The sequence below is a fragment of the Oculina patagonica genome, chromosome 5 (assembly GCF_052425735.1).
Source record: "Oculina patagonica isolate OP01 chromosome 5, crgOcupat, whole genome shotgun sequence".
NCBI lineage: Eukaryota > Metazoa > Cnidaria > Anthozoa > Scleractinia > Oculinidae > Oculina > Oculina patagonica.
In genome coordinates, this window is record NC_135762.1 from 1,981,099 (window position 1) to 1,996,060 (window position 14,962).

Genomic DNA, 14,962 nt, shown 5'->3' on the forward strand with positions numbered 1-14,962 from the left:
CCTGTTCACTGCATTGCACACATTATTGCCTTGAGCCAATCCCAGTCAGACTTCTTACCCGATCAACAAGTACCTAACAACAGTATGGCCTTGACTTTCAAGTCTGCATGTAGAAAATCCAGGAATGATCAGCATGTGGATGCCAATTCACAGTAATAATTCAGTTGTTTGCTCAAAAAATCTTTAAAAATTTGATAACATCCCTTTTAGGTGGGATTTTTTTTTTTTTGGGGGGGGGCGGGGGGGAGGGGGTTATTTTAAGATGGAAATTCACATAATCCAAAACAAATGGAAACTGTAACATAATATTATTATAAACCCGCCCGCTTATATTTAGGAAGTCTATAATCAGGAGTTTTGCATCTGGTGGTGGGCTTATTTACAGGGGGAGTGGGGGAGGATTTTTGGAATTTTATGGGACTTTGTAAATTAATGATTATTTTTATACCACCTTTACCCCGCAAGGGTCAAGAGGGCTCAGCATAAACCTTCCCACATACAGTCGACTCTCGTTATAGTGGACACGCTCAGGGCGTCGTTTAGTGTCCGTAATAGCCAGAGTCCGTAATAGCGGGAGTCATTTCCAGTCAAACTTCTTTCGCCGGGGATCTGGATTTTGTCCGTAATAGCAAGTGTCTGCAAGGCAAGAGTTGACTGTAGCGTCGACACAAACATGAGGAAAGGAAATTTTCTTCATATCAAATCAAGATTTCTTGACTAGTTATCTAAGTAATATCGGGAGCACAAATGAGAATCTGTGTTGACAACACTCCTTCAACAGCTGACTTAAGTTGGTAGAAAAGCTATGCCAATCCTAATAGAAATGGACAACTCTTTGGAGCAACTCGCTAACTTGGAAATCAGAATAAACCGGACAAAACTACAAAGCTTGCATGGAAACGAGTCATTGCTTATAGTCTTGAACACATTTTCATTGGTAAATGAATGTTAAATCGTTTGTCTCACAATAGAGTCACCGAGGAGTTGATTGCAATGTGTTGGCTGCTATATTGCTAGTCTATACTGTGCAAAATGGGGCAACCAATCAATCTAATCGAAACATTGCTATCAACACCTCAGTGACTACATTCCAGGACAAAATGTCTATTTTTCAAGCCACAATGAACAGTAACAACAGTTTTTAATTATACATTTTTATTCTTTCACAAACCTAATCCTTTCTCAACTAATGAAATCCCTAAAAAAACTTCTGACAATGAAGACTGGCAACAAAAACTATCATCTACAACTGGAGCCAGCTTACAAATGAGTAAGTGAGCCTTTATTTAAATGACAGTCACAGGTTATCATAACTTCATTAAGATAACTTTATTACTCTCAATACATTAACTTTCATTCATTAACTCCAACTTGTTTGTTTAGTTCATTTGTTTAAATGTACTGTTTTTTACTTTTATCTTGTCAACAATATATTCTAATTAAATAAAACTTTCAAAATATAAAATTATATTTTTATGTATGAACAACGTCTTCAGATCTCTTATGTACAAATGTATAAAATTGCTATTTACATCTTACTATGAAAACACTGAACTGTGAATTCAATCTAATTGAAAAATTCAACTGGTGGTCTGCTTAAAAATTTATAAACAAAATAAGCAACCAAAATCCATTAGTTTTAGTCAATCATGTGAGTTACCATATGGAGTCTACGACAATGACTAATTCTTGGTATAATTTTTACAACATCAACTTTTTCAAAGCCTTACAACTTGATAATCATCTGTCTGTCCCTGGCTTCTGGTCTACTTTTCATTTCACCTTCTTCCCACAATATCTTAATATTGCACCTTAAATTATAAGTTAATTTAATTTTTCCAGAACAACTAACTAATAAAATCCACTTTTAGTCTGTGACAGCTCATCTCAGGGCAGATCTTCCTTGCAGAAAAAGTTTACCACAGCTTCATAAGTGAGAAACATGATTGCAGTGTTTGGAACTTGTCGAAGGAGATGAGTTCCTAATCCCCCATAGAGTCCAACTCTACCTTCCTCATGGAAGATTTTCCTAAAGGCCTGAAAGAACGAATGATATCTTCTCTTTCCATCTAGTTCTTTTTGTCGCAGTCGAGTTCTGATTACTTCATGTGGATATGCTGCAACAGATGCTATGCACTTTGAAGTTGCAGCAGCCATCATAAATTGCAAAAAGTCAACAACATTCTTCTCGCTGGTGCCTCGCACTTTGAAGTTATGTCTTGTCACTGCAGCTTTAATATGTTCATAAATCACAAAGTGAATAACAGTCTCTGTAACGCCAACATAAGTTGCTGTTAGTCCTCGATAGAAACCCTTTAATCCATCGGTCTTCCATATGTTGTGAACGAGTCTCAATATTTGCCCCCTTGTAGCACTGAAATAGAAACATACAAGACATTTTAGAATCAAGCTTAATTCTGAAAGGGAAAATATGTAAACTTAATTATTTTATGCCCAGTACAGTTAAATCTCTACACAGTGGCCAGAGTGGGGCCAAATTAACTGGCCATGGTAGAGAGGTGGCTGTTGTCCAGAGGTTTCCATGCAAGTTAAAAAATATCTGCATCGCTGTACAATGAGGGCAAAAAAAATCTTGGTTATTGTGGAGAGCTGGCCATTAGTAGAGGCTCAACTGTATGTCCATATTTTGGTGGCGCACTGGTGGTCAGATTAACAGGGTTTCACTGTTATCTGTTTTGTAGATAAAGTGTTTCTCACACTTACCCATTTTCAAGCTGGAGTCTTGTTTTGACAACCCATATAGGACTTGACAGTGTTGATGTAACAATACCTGTAAAGCAAGAAACCAGGTTTTTAATGAACCCAACACAGACAATCAACATCACTTGCACGAGAAACACAAGCCAAAAGGGGGCACGGGATATAATAAAAACAAAATACATCATAGGCATAATACCTCACTCCAGGTCAACCCAAAAGTCCCTTTTACAAGCACATTGCTATCACACATATTTAGCATGTACTAATACCCTGAATACCAGAAAAAAACCAAACACCCAAAACACGGTTAGTTTAGGCTTAGGACGTCTTGCTGATTTGTTTAGGGTTAGCTTTTTGAAGGGTGTTTCAGGCAGTTTTGGGCCATTTCTGGCATTCTGGCCCCAGTGAGACACAGGGAGGAAGCATCAGTGGAAGGAGGGCCACTGGAGGCAGGAGACCATTGAACAACTGGGCCAAAGGTTTCAACACTACCCAAACTTACAAGGTTCTTATCTAGTTACATAATGTTAATTTTGATTACAACATACCTGCTGAACACGCTGATCCAATATGTACAAATTTGCTGTCTGGCAACACCACCCCACTCCTGTTAAGAGTGTGTTTAGCTTTCGCATACACCGAGAAGTACAATGCTCTTGATGGAGCAACACCAAGTAACGTGGGTCCAAGACCTTTGAACAAGGCTCCCATGCCTTCTGTCTGGATAATGTGTCTCAAACAGGACAGGATACCAACAGGCCTTTGGTATGTGATCTCCACTGGAATACTCCAACCTCCTGGTCCGGTTGCTGATGGGCAAAGCACATGTCTGAAGGTCGGCACTGACGACTGCATAAGAATTTAAATATAGTTTTCATTAAAAAAACAGTTCAAGTCTGACCATGAGCCTTGGTGGCTTATGTAACTCTAGATTCTGTGACATGAAGCAACTAGGAGTATTGCTACTTATAGAATAGAAATAGAAACTTTATTAACATGTCAAATAAACACTTAGCTCGGGAAAACCCATACTAATTTGGGGACACGAGGGTTTGCTGCTATTCTCTCTGTACATATTTGTTGGGTTGCCAGTACCCATTTCTACTCCTGTGCGCAGACAGGCCTCTGAGAGTAAACTGTTCTGGACAAGAACACAATTTATTATTCCACTATTGTTCCATTTTACCATATTAGAGTAAAAGAATGCGCAAAATATGCCACGTATTACACTGTAGAACAGGGCAAAAATACGAACAGACAAACTTACGGAATACAGACCCAAACTTAGTGGAATAATAAATCCTTTATTTGATGGTATACGAGCTGACATTTTGCTAATTCCTTTTATTTTACTACACAACTCACAATATATCAGTGCAATATTTATATACCTTATTTAACCATCGAATAAGGTGTATGAAAACACTACAGCATTAACAACATTGAAATGGGGGAAGGGGGGTTGCAAAACCGAAATCTGTTAGCTAAACTATTGGAAATTTGCTAAGTATTTCAACAGTTTTGTCCAAGATTGTAGCAGACAATCCAATCTCATCAAAGATTGGAATGTCTTGTTATTGTAGTATGTGATTCACACAACCGCAATTTGTTTTTCATTTATTTAAACTAAGAAGATGACAATGGACATAAACAAATACTAAAAAAATCACATTGAACACGAACATGAGCGTGCCAGACAGTCATGTTGTTATCCGACGTGATATCTTGTTACACAAACACACATCCAACTTTTCACAGAAAGGTTTAGTTGTGATCTACATCAGGTTTTTCCCCTAAAATGTATTTTAAACCGGCGGATATGAAAGTCTGCCTTGATAAGTCAAAACGTTAATGCCATTAAATTCCATCGAGTATTTGACCCCCATCAAATAGGTGAAATAAAAGCCAAGTTATAATCCGATTCCCATCGTGATCAAATGTTACTTTCGCAACACTTGCAGATATCGTGCTCTTTACAGACGAAACAAGCAAAACTGGGTGGCTTCCGAGAATAGCAGCCAACATTGAAAATAATGGGAAAACTGGTAAACAAATACCGACAAAGCACGTGATGGCGAGTTGGAAAAACATCCCAGAGTTGTGTTGATTTACCATCGACATTTTAGCAAATCCTACCTGTAATCTCGTCTTCACAACTTCCAAAGGACAAGTTAACGTAGCGCCTACAGTCCCTCCAACACTGCAAAATAATGAAAAGCGAATCAGTCATTGTTATGATCACACTCTCGCTCTCTACATACCTACTATTATAAGGTACTAGTAAGTCAAGGAATGCAATTCAGTCACTTCTACAAACGTTTCTCGTTATAAGCGCGCTCTGCGTAAAAATTTCGTTTCGGAAGGACAATTTTTAACTGAAACTATCAAAAACATTGAACTGTGACACGGTTAAGACGGCAGCAAACGCCTATAATTATGAATGATTCCAGTTTTCATATGACAAACGAGCTTCAGCTTGACGAGAAGTTGTAAGATGAAGCTGAAAAGCTTTACATAAGAAATCTATAGTAAAGATAAACGTTACAACTTACAAGACTATATTTTTCAACAATTTAAACTTATACTTATTAACGCTTTAAATTTAGAACGTTCGGAAGAACGACTTTCTCGACACAGAGTGAGTTCGTTCTGAACGAAAACATGCAACGGAACGGCGGTATTGCACGAGTTTCGCTAACGGACGAGGTTAAATTCATACGAACAAAAATAACACATACCCTCCGGCAACCAAGTGGACATAAGAAGACTTTCCACTGGCCATTTCAGGCTTGATTTTGTACAGAATCGATGCTTCGTTAGCGTCTACACTCCGAATTTCCAAATCACAGGTCATAGAAAGTGAAAACAACACAAAACACGAACCTTGTACTCTCTGTTTATCTGCGTGTTTCCAAGTCTTCCCGCTACGAAAGATCACATGGTCATCGCGCCGGACGGAAACGAGTAACTTTAATTTGATTGGTCATTCAATTACTTTCACGTGCACTGCACTCACTGTTTAGTACAAAAATTCTCACCTATCACGTGGACATGGTGGCATTTTCTTACGGTGGGGGAGGGTGTAATCGCTTTTGAGAAGCCCTTGAGCGTGAGGCCGTTCAAGCGTGAAATTAAACGCGTGAATGCGGGTGAAAAAAATAAACGGAAAGAAAAAAGCATTTCTGTCCATCTATCCTTTTATCTATACGGAAAAAATAAAAATTTATCGAAAACATTGTACAAGATGTACAATTTTGCATGTTTTCACTAGAGCGGGAGAGCAGCTGAGGAAGCCTGTGAAAGTCTGTAACTGAAAGGAGTGGGGAGAGGAGAGGAGAAATGGGCGCCAGCAGTAATTCTGTTCTTTTTTTTTTTCGAAGTCCATAAAATAAATGAACACTGATGAACACATATTCGTGGCTTGTTTTCTGATCACGTTTCTATTATGCACTGTTAATAGTCTCTGCACACGCAATGTTTTGATGAAATCTGAACGAGACATGATGAACAAGCATAATCGCCTCCATGCACGCAAGTAATTTTTTCCAAGTTTCCAAGGGTATCCGAGTACGATGAAGCCTAGCAAACAAATGTCAATTTTCTTTCAGCCTGAAATTGAAGTTTATACCGTTACTAATCGAATTTAGGTCGACTTACACGAGTGAAATATTTTGCGTGTAAAACGTGAGCGCGAAACCCCGAACGTAGACCAGCGGACATTGACGCAATATTTTAATACTCTCAGCAATTTTATATGCGTCATAACAGTGTCGCATGCCCTTGTAGCGTAACTTGGCTGCCGGAATCACGCACAAAAATGGAACATGCAAGAAGTGTTACATGTACGTAGAATTTCACATTCATTTCGTTTTAGCTTGGTTCACCAAGACCCACTAGAACTCAGCCCGAGAGCTCAGCATGCCAGCGAAACACGCGCTTTGAACGGCATTCTCGGCATCGCACGTGGCGAGTGGTAAAACGTGAGCAACGCGAGGGTGAACGCCCCGCCCCCTGTCACACCTTCAAACGGCCGTGAATTTCCGCCGATTGTCTCATTTGTGGATCGTCACGTAGGCTAGCGGTGAGGGTAAAAGGAGGAATGAGTTTGCGGAATGGCATGTGGCATGACTTGCGGAATGTATTATTCTGTTCTTTAAGGCAAATAGACGAGAGTTTTTGTTCACGTTAACAGAACTACTCGGCCAAGATTCAGCCGCTTATTTTAGCAACGCATAGTCGATATTTCAAGTCCTCGGAAGCGTCACGGTAAGTGGCTAAACTTTATTTTCTGTGGTTCTATCCGGGGGTTCTATTCGGCGTAAATCGGTGATTTGAACGTTGAAATTTATATCTTTTCAACGATGTTCTAAGGAAGTTCCTTGTCCATACTGCACTGCTCAGTTCTTGATAGTTTGAGCCAGCAGTAGCCTGAGTATCAGGCTTTTCTAAAGGGGAAGGCCTGATACTCAGGTTAAGCCAGCAGCGATTTAACAAGGCGGCTTCTCTTTTAAAATTTTGGCGCCCTTTATGCCATTCCGCAAGTCATGCCACATGCCATTCCTCAAATTCATTCCTCCTTTTACCCTCACCGGTAGGCTAGGCCGTAGCCTGCGAATACAGCCGCCTCTCATTCGCGTCCCGCAATGAGAGGCGGCTGTATTCGCAGGCTAGCTAGGCCGTAACGCTTGTATTTTGTTACATAATGCCCAACAATGGCCGAACGATCGTAGTCCTTTTCATTCAACCTTGAAAAATGTGGTTACCGTATTTACTCGAATAAGCGCCGCCCTCGAATAAGCGCCGCATTTCGGACAAAAAAGTTAATAAGCGCCGCCCCCGAATAAGCGCCGCAGTCCTAATGCGAAAATTGTCAGTACAAAGCAACTCTTCTTTTCATCAAGAGCGATGTTTTGCAGTTCAAAGTGATTTTTTACCGCTTGCCAGAAGTATGCGCTTGACCATTAGTTTTTCAATTCAACATTCTTACAATACATAGTTCTGTAAATGTTTTGAACGCCGCAAACTTTGCCAGGGCAGCTAGCGCCACTTCTGTTGAGTTACACTGACAATCAAAAGACGCTCTTTACAATTATTGTAAAGGATAAGATTTTTTGTGCCGCCGCGGCGCTTATTCGAGTGCGCTTATTCGAGTAAATACGGTACTTTCCTAATATTCTGTTAAAATCTTTAGCTAAAGTAAATTTAAAATTTTATTTACATCCACCTTGGTAATGACAACATTTTACAGCAATGAAAAACATAGACACGCAGGGCGTACATGTGACATTTGGCGGCGCGGTCAAATGGCTATGATGCAGTAAGAAGACCGATAAGGTGAATTTTTGCTTTCATGGACTTCTCTCATCGCAGAACTTTCCAGCTTTTATATGCTGAAGGAACAAACCTCCTCATTTATTAAAATTATACCTCTTCTTTTCCGTCTTCCAAGATGGCGTAGAGAAAAAGCGAGGCTAATTCTACCATCCATGCAAGGGAGCAAAGTGGCGTGCTCTGATCTTAGTTTTTATTTCTTTAACGACATTTTTACGGGATAAAAACGAGAAAGGAGCGAAGTTAGACCAGATTAGGACAACATTTTAGCTGGAACTCGTATGACTGCAGAATTTGTTTTCAAAACGTGGGCGCTTATCGTGTTTGAGAAAGCAATCGCCGTTGTCAAGGATACGAGAGAGTTTTCCTTTTGCAGAAGCTAAAGGAACGAAACCGCTCTCAACAGCGGGCCCTGTCCGGGCTGTATGTTTTCCAGACTGAGAAAGTCCGGCAGCTAGAAAAAGTTTGAGACTTTAAAGTCTTTAAAGTTTGTTTTTTCATTATAAAAAATAAATGCAACTAAAATACTACAGACCGTTTATTTGTTTCCTCGGTGCAGAAGGGCATCCGAAGTACAATACAATACAAAATTATTTATACACGATAAAAATCTAAAGCTTTCGTTTGTGGAGTCGTGTTACAAGGTAATATTTACAAATATTGATTTTAAAAAAACTGCGATACTCAAAAATACTAACTTCGGAGATAGATTCTTAAGAGAGGCTAATTAACAAGCATTAAAATATTTAAATAAAACTTCTCGCTTATTCACAATAAAATTGTCCCCATTGTGTTCTATAGTCTGAGGGGATATTTAAATCAAACTCTCTTGACTGACGACAGAATTTTTCCCACGGTAGGTATAAGATATCAATTTTGCCGATAAATACTGCATAGATCGCTCTTCATGATTAAATTCTTAAACGTTTAATTCTTGGGCAATTTTGCATGGTATAGGGATTTTAGTATAGGTATGTTTCTGTGAGAACAGGTACATTAATGTGTTTTGATGGCAAGCGCTGTTGTAATTATGAAATGCGTACTTTGAGTACTAGCGTTAAACGTCTTTTCACACCTTTATTTTTGGAGTAATGTTGTCATTTTTGCTCTCTTAGACAAATAAAACAAAATTATTCCTTTTTCGAGTCAAGAATTTTAGCAGAACAAAGTTAATGTCATCGACGACATTAAATGTAAATTCGCAACGTCGTTGAATGAATGGCCTGTAAAGAGATCGTTCAAGAAGATCGATGACCAATCGATTTCCCTGAAAATTTTGTGACTATTAACATGATCGATACCGAAAGATTCCGTCAGGAGAAGAGTTATTTAATTTTTAAGTTTACAGTTTATAACTGATTTAAAAAATTCTCTTTGTTTTGCGGCCCGTGACAGCAATGTCGCGAATTATCATATTTGCCATAAATTATCCACTCGGCTAGTCTTCAAAGCGGCAAAATGTGGTGTTCAACAATCCATCGAAACTATTAATTTTGTGATCTCAGGTAAGACACTTTTTTTTCAAAGTGCAACTCTCTACTCAGGTGCGTAAATGGGTGATATATCGCCATGGCCAGAAATCGGAGATTATTGCTCCTGGTATCGGCAAACTGTCGAGGGAACGTGGCAAAAATGCTGAGCGGGTCGATGTGAAAAACCATTAAGTAGAAGCTTCGTTAGCAACCACATCGTTGTCAAGGATGTGAATAAGTTTTCGCTTGGTCCAGACTAAAGAATTGAACCACTTTTACCGTCAATTTACTGCTGACTGTGGTTCGCCATAAATGTTTGCCAGCTAGAGCAAACAGTTGGTAATTTCTAATTAACAATTCAAATGGGGTTTAATAATGGTGGTCATGCGTAACTAGATCTAGTCGCTCACAAGATTAGTTGCTATGTGGAGAGGGACAGGGTGGGGGGGGATCCCAGAAGAAAAAGGATAGGAGGCGGGAGAAGTACGGGATTCCTGAGATGGCGGTAAACGGAGGAAAACGAGTTAAATCTTGGTACATTTCGTTATATTTCGCAATAGATATGGGACAAAGAGGCGAGAACGGGTACGGAAAGGGGACGGGAGGCGGGAGTAAAAGAAAGACCCCCTGTCCCCCTCCACTGTAATTGGGAAGAGCTTCGACTGTAGGCAAAAGATTTCAGTAATATCCTCTGATTTTTCACACTTCATACGAACGTTTTTATATAGCCCAGCATTCTTTGAAAATGTGTTGACTTACTTTTTCGTTGCATTACGCCTTTTCCCTTTCAGAGACACTGACTTTGACGATGAGATTTCATTGGCTGTCGTTTATATCAGTTTTGGTTACCTCTGGTTTCGTTTTCTACATTATTAGCCGCAAAACAGAAAATGAAACTTCAAAAATTCCAGAAATAGCATCTTGGAACGGTGAGTAACGGCAATGACGATATTCCACTAGACATAGGAGGCGGAGCAAGGGGGGGGGGGGGCAAATACCCCACAAACGACTATTTGGGGGAACTCAGCCACACCCCCCCCCCCCCCGCCCACGTTTTGATGTTGAAAATATCATGAGCGCTGCGTAAAATTGGTTTAAAAAATGATCGGAAACATTCGTTTGGCCTTCGAACAAAAATCGGAAGATTCTAGGAAATCTTCGGCCTAGAAACTGCTCAGAAAACAAAAAGTTGCTGGAACGCAAAAAAGTTGCACCAAATATGCAAACCTGCCGAGTATTTTTAGGACAGTCTTAGCCACCCCACGTTCCAAAACGCTCCGCTGCCTCTGTACACAACTGACGTAGCTTGCTCAGTGAGTAGGACCGGTTGGCAGGATGCTTGACAGGGAGTCAATCTGTATTTTACAGAGTTCAAATCCTTGCTATGTTGGATTGCGCCATTTTTTCCATGTTCGCAGGCAATCCGTGCCATGCCTCCGTTTTGGCTTCGTTTCTTTTGCGATGTTTCCTTCTTTCCATCTATCATATTGAAATTCTGGTAAATTTAAAGTTACTTTGGGCATCCCAAAGAAACGGCTTGATTAACCATGGCATCGCTCCCTAGATGCACTATTGTTGTCCTAGGAAATAATGAGTTTTGTTGTCCTGGGAGTTGTGCACGTTTTCCACTGCGTTTAAGTTGTAGGGTATAACAAAGCTATCTCTAGGGAAAACGTCTAAGTTATACCACTGTAGGTAAAGTTTTATGAAAAAAAAGAATTTTTTTTAGCAGGTAGGCCTTGGCTTTCAGAGGAGCTGATAAAATTGTACGACGGAGTGGCGACATTTGTGATGTTCATTGGATATCCTCGCAGTAGTCACAGCTTAGTGGGCGCCTTGTTGGATGCACACCCAGAAATTATTATCCCGCACGAGTACGATTTGATGGCAAAATGGAACAAATACCAATCACAAGAACTTAAACAAAAACACATTCAAAAATACGTTTTATTTCACGACCTTCACCAGCTTTCCATGGAACAATCTAAGTTTGGGTTTCGTTCCAATAATTCTAACATACCTAAACAATACACATACTACGTGCCTGGTTTATGGCAAGGACGATATCAAACGAGAATAAAGGTGAGCTTTGTCTGTAGTAGTTAATGCAGTGTACTTGGAATCAGTGAAGCGCAGCCAGTGCAGCCTTTGTGCTATGTTCTAAGGCAAGACACTTATCTCACAATGCCACTCTGACTCCACCCAGGTGTATAAATAAGTGCCGTTAATGCAAAATGTTAGAGAAACGTAATTTAACATAAAGCTTCGATAGACTATTATCGCATCCGGGGCAGTTGGCCACTGCACGTGTTGTGTTTCTCGGTCAAGATACATGCAATATATTGCCTGCGAGCTGGCTCACCTTTTGGTCACACGCACGAGCGGCAAAGCCATTAGTCCAGTCCCTGAACTCTCTCTTCCGCGCGCCCTTAATAGGGGTTGAACCCAGGCGTGCGAAGAGAGAAATCGCGCCTGGGTTTATAAATCCCTATAAAGGGCGCGCGGAAGAGAGAGTTCAGTGACTGGGCTACAAAGCCGTTAATTAGAATACTTAAGTTTGACTTATTTATCAAGGTTGTAATTCACTTTTTGTTTTAAAGGTTATCGGCGACAAGAAAGGGGGTTGTACAGCAGTGGCGCTACAAGACCTTAGTAAGATGAATGTCCTAGAAGAAATCCGTCAAGTCGTTCAAGTACCAATGAAATTCATACACGTCATCAGGAACCCCTTTGACAACATTGCCACCTTGATGCTTCACGCTACACATTCACGTGAGAAAGTTAAACAAGATGGAGTAACAGTAAGTAAGTTGTAATCTATCGTAGTTATTCGATTAAGCGCCCACCTCGAATAAGCGCCCAGCCCCCTCCCCCCATAAAAACCCTGAAGTGCACAAGAGGAGTATCGAATATTGAAATTGACTAAGTACTACTAAGAAGACTTCCCCCGTGACCGAGTTTTCTTAGTATTTTACAGAAGCTTTCAATGAACAGTTAAAATTCTGCCTTGGTACATCTTCACGTTTTGTTATTATTTATCATGTTTATTGTTTTGTTACAAGAAAAAACTTACTATTTGCTGAAGATCGCGAAAATGTAATAAGCGCCAAGCCTCGAATAAGCGCCCACTCTCAAGGTCCAAAAATTTAATAAGCGCCCAGGGCGCTTAATCGAATAAATACGGTAATCAACAAAACTATAATGATCAAAACTATAACAAAATTTTCAAATATGATTCCTGGTTCTTTCTTGTAGGCCCTATTGCACAAGCGATAGTCATTGCCATTTTTGTCGATAATTTTTTTTTGACAAGCCACAATTGTGGTCACTCAAGATAATTTCTCTGACTTCTCGGGGGGGGGGGAAAACAATTTTTTTTTGTAGTACCGTTCAAGAATAATTTGATCCAATATTATCTCGACCATCAGCGCTGAAAGCAAATGCAGTAAGGTTTACATGACCAGAAGTGGATTTACACTTGGGAGACAAATAATGAATTGTGATATAATACACTGGATTGTTTTTATTATATGACATTTCTGTGGAAATCATCGCAGGTCGAGACACCATTTAGTCCAAGATTCAAATAATGACGTCAGCAAACGTCGGCCAATGCGTTAAAGGGACACTGTCACGTGCTTCACTTCAAAGACTCAGAGCCTTATAAGGACGTATGGAAACCTATAAATTGTGGCCCAGTTTTGTTAAAAATTACTATGCCAGTGTACTGAAGCTATCAACAAGGGATATTATTGTGATACCATCAGGAACTTTAGATTTCAACTTGAAGAAGTTAGGCTGAAATTTCAAATTCTGCCTTTGTGAGCTGGAAAAACAGCTAAAAACTAATAGCGGCTCCCCACTTCCTTCAACAACAATTCGCATTATATCTTTATCTTGATGTTTTAGGCACATTTCGTGTACTTTTACTGTAAGGCAGAAAAATCCCCCTGACAGTTTCCCTTTAACGCCCGTTCATCTCGTTTCAGTACTCGCCATTTATAGTAGGCATGAATTAATTCGTTTGTTTGTTTTCTCTCCTACAGATAAACAATACAAAAGCACTGGACGATGAAATTAACATTTACTTTGGAATGGTAGCCGCCAACCAACGCGTCCGAGAACGGTACGGAGATGCTGTTATCGATATTCCAGGACACGAAACAGTGCTAAGACCCAAAGAAACGCTGCTAAGATTGTGTGACCATTTGCAAGTCACGTGTTCTGAGGATTACATCGAAAAATGCAGCGAGGTTTTGTACGGAACTCCTTCAGTAACCAGGGACAAAGTAGTCTGGACCGAGGAGCAAAAAGCGCGCGTAACAGAGATGATGAAGAAATACCCTTTTCTGAAACAATATTCATTTGATGAATATCCTAAATAATGTCCTAACTTATTATAATATCTTAACAAGAAAATAAAGTAATTATCTTTACGTTTACTTTTTAACAGCAACCTTTGTTTCAGAGTACGAGTACGAGATCGAGTACGAACTGGCTCAACGTCGTACTCGCACTGCTATCGTTACTATTTCGTGAGAATGTGGATCATTTGATTCGCAGAAGAGCGCTGGATACAGAGGGCGCACGCGAGCTTGAAAATCAAAATGGCGGTGGATCGCGGAACAAAGCCCTCGTGGATATATTGCGCTTTGCAAGCTATACGCACGGACAAATTGATTCCGCGCACGTTTTTATATTACATTTTTGTACGCAATCAATCTCGTCCCCAGGGGCTGCGATCGTTCTGGTCTGCGACAGGGATCGGGACCCCTATCTGGTTCTTGTTAGACCTGTCGGACCGGTGGTTAGAACTTGAATAGGTGGACAAATGGGTATTAGCACTCGTCCATACAAAAACGGCGTTTTGAGTCACTACAAACAGAGCTTTTCGAAAACGCTGTCCAGAACACAGAAATTTCTAAACGCAGGCTAGGTGGTGTAGTGTGGACGGCCGAAAACGGAGCTTTTTGAAAACGCTGAAGTCACAAACTCGACTTTAGCGCGGGCTAATTAATGGCGCATGCTCTACCATTCGTTCAAGCGTTTCAAAATTTATCTGGGATAACTGCGGACGGAAGACATTTGATCTATTTTCGGGCCGAAAATGCCGTTTTTAAATTTAACCGTATTAGAGTGGACGAAGCCTGAGTTTCTGTTTATGAAGTCCTGTCTAGTAGCTAACTTTTTGTTTCGTTTTGCTACTTTTCCGGTTTAGGCAGTTCAAGAGTTTAATATAGCTATCCTTGGAGGGAAAGTTTCGAGGTCGGGATCATTTCGAGTCCTGTACCTTAAAAAGTCAAGGTTGCGTGCGGACTAATAAGTTTTCTTCTGTCATGAAATGAAAATGCTTACAAAAGAAAAGAAAAACATTCAACTTGAAATGCATAATTTCTATGTGTAAAATTATAATAACCAAACGTTGTGTTAGTGAATAG

General features: G+C 40.0%; 2 protein-coding genes across 7 annotated transcripts; one reads left to right on the forward strand and one right to left on the reverse strand.

The window, feature by feature from the left end:
• Window positions 1-1,138: 1,138 nt before the first annotated feature.
• Window positions 1,139-5,645, reverse strand: LOC144654732 (solute carrier family 25 member 36-A-like). Its single transcript, XM_078514963.1, has 5 exons — window positions 5,460-5,645; window positions 4,858-4,921; window positions 3,270-3,570; window positions 2,725-2,791; window positions 1,139-2,374 (listed from the first exon to the last, which is right to left on the reverse strand). The coding sequence occupies exons 1-5, from the start codon at window positions 5,573-5,575 to the stop codon at window positions 1,888-1,890; spliced, it is 1,035 nt and encodes a 344-aa protein (XP_078371089.1). The 5' UTR covers window positions 5,576-5,645; the 3' UTR covers window positions 1,139-1,887.
• On the forward strand, window positions 4,611-14,831 carry LOC144654726 (uncharacterized). 6 transcript variants are annotated; one of them, XM_078514954.1, is made up of 5 exons: window positions 4,611-4,995; window positions 10,316-10,453; window positions 11,254-11,606; window positions 12,125-12,325; window positions 13,571-14,831. In XM_078514954.1, exons 2-5 carry the CDS (start codon window positions 10,333-10,335, stop codon window positions 13,907-13,909), a joined length of 1,014 nt encoding a protein of 337 aa, XP_078371080.1. In that variant the 5' UTR covers window positions 4,611-4,995; window positions 10,316-10,332; the 3' UTR covers window positions 13,910-14,831. The 6 variants fall into 6 exon arrangements, with proteins under 6 accessions (XP_078371080.1, XP_078371078.1, XP_078371079.1 ...); XM_078514952.1 differs by having other exon boundaries at window positions 4,611-4,970; window positions 10,300-10,453; XM_078514953.1 differs by having other exon boundaries at window positions 4,611-4,970; window positions 10,300-10,453; window positions 11,257-11,606; window positions 13,571-14,830.
• Window positions 14,832-14,962: the final 131 nt, after the last annotated feature.

Coding starts and splice junctions, on each gene's coding strand:
- LOC144654726 (XM_078514952.1), top strand. CDS start 4,932: ATGAAAAGCGAATCAGTCATTGTTATGATCACACTCTCG. Junction 11,607..12,124: donor GATATCAAACGAGAATAAAG/GTGAGCTTTGTC, acceptor TTTGTTTTAAAG/GTTATCGGCGACAAGAAAGG. Junction 12,326..13,570: donor TTAAACAAGATGGAGTAACA/GTAAGTAAGTTG, acceptor TCTCTCCTACAG/ATAAACAATACAAAAGCACT.
- LOC144654732 (XM_078514963.1), bottom strand. CDS start 5,575: ATGACCTGTGATTTGGAAATTCGGAGTGTAGACGCTAACGAAGCATCG. Junction 3,571..4,857: donor TTGTGAAGACGAGATTACAG/GTAGGATTTGCT, acceptor ATTCTTATGCAG/TCGTCAGTGCCGACCTTCAG. Junction 2,792..3,269: donor TGGATCAGCGTGTTCAGCAG/GTATGTTGTAAT, acceptor CTTGCTTTACAG/GTATTGTTACATCAACACTG.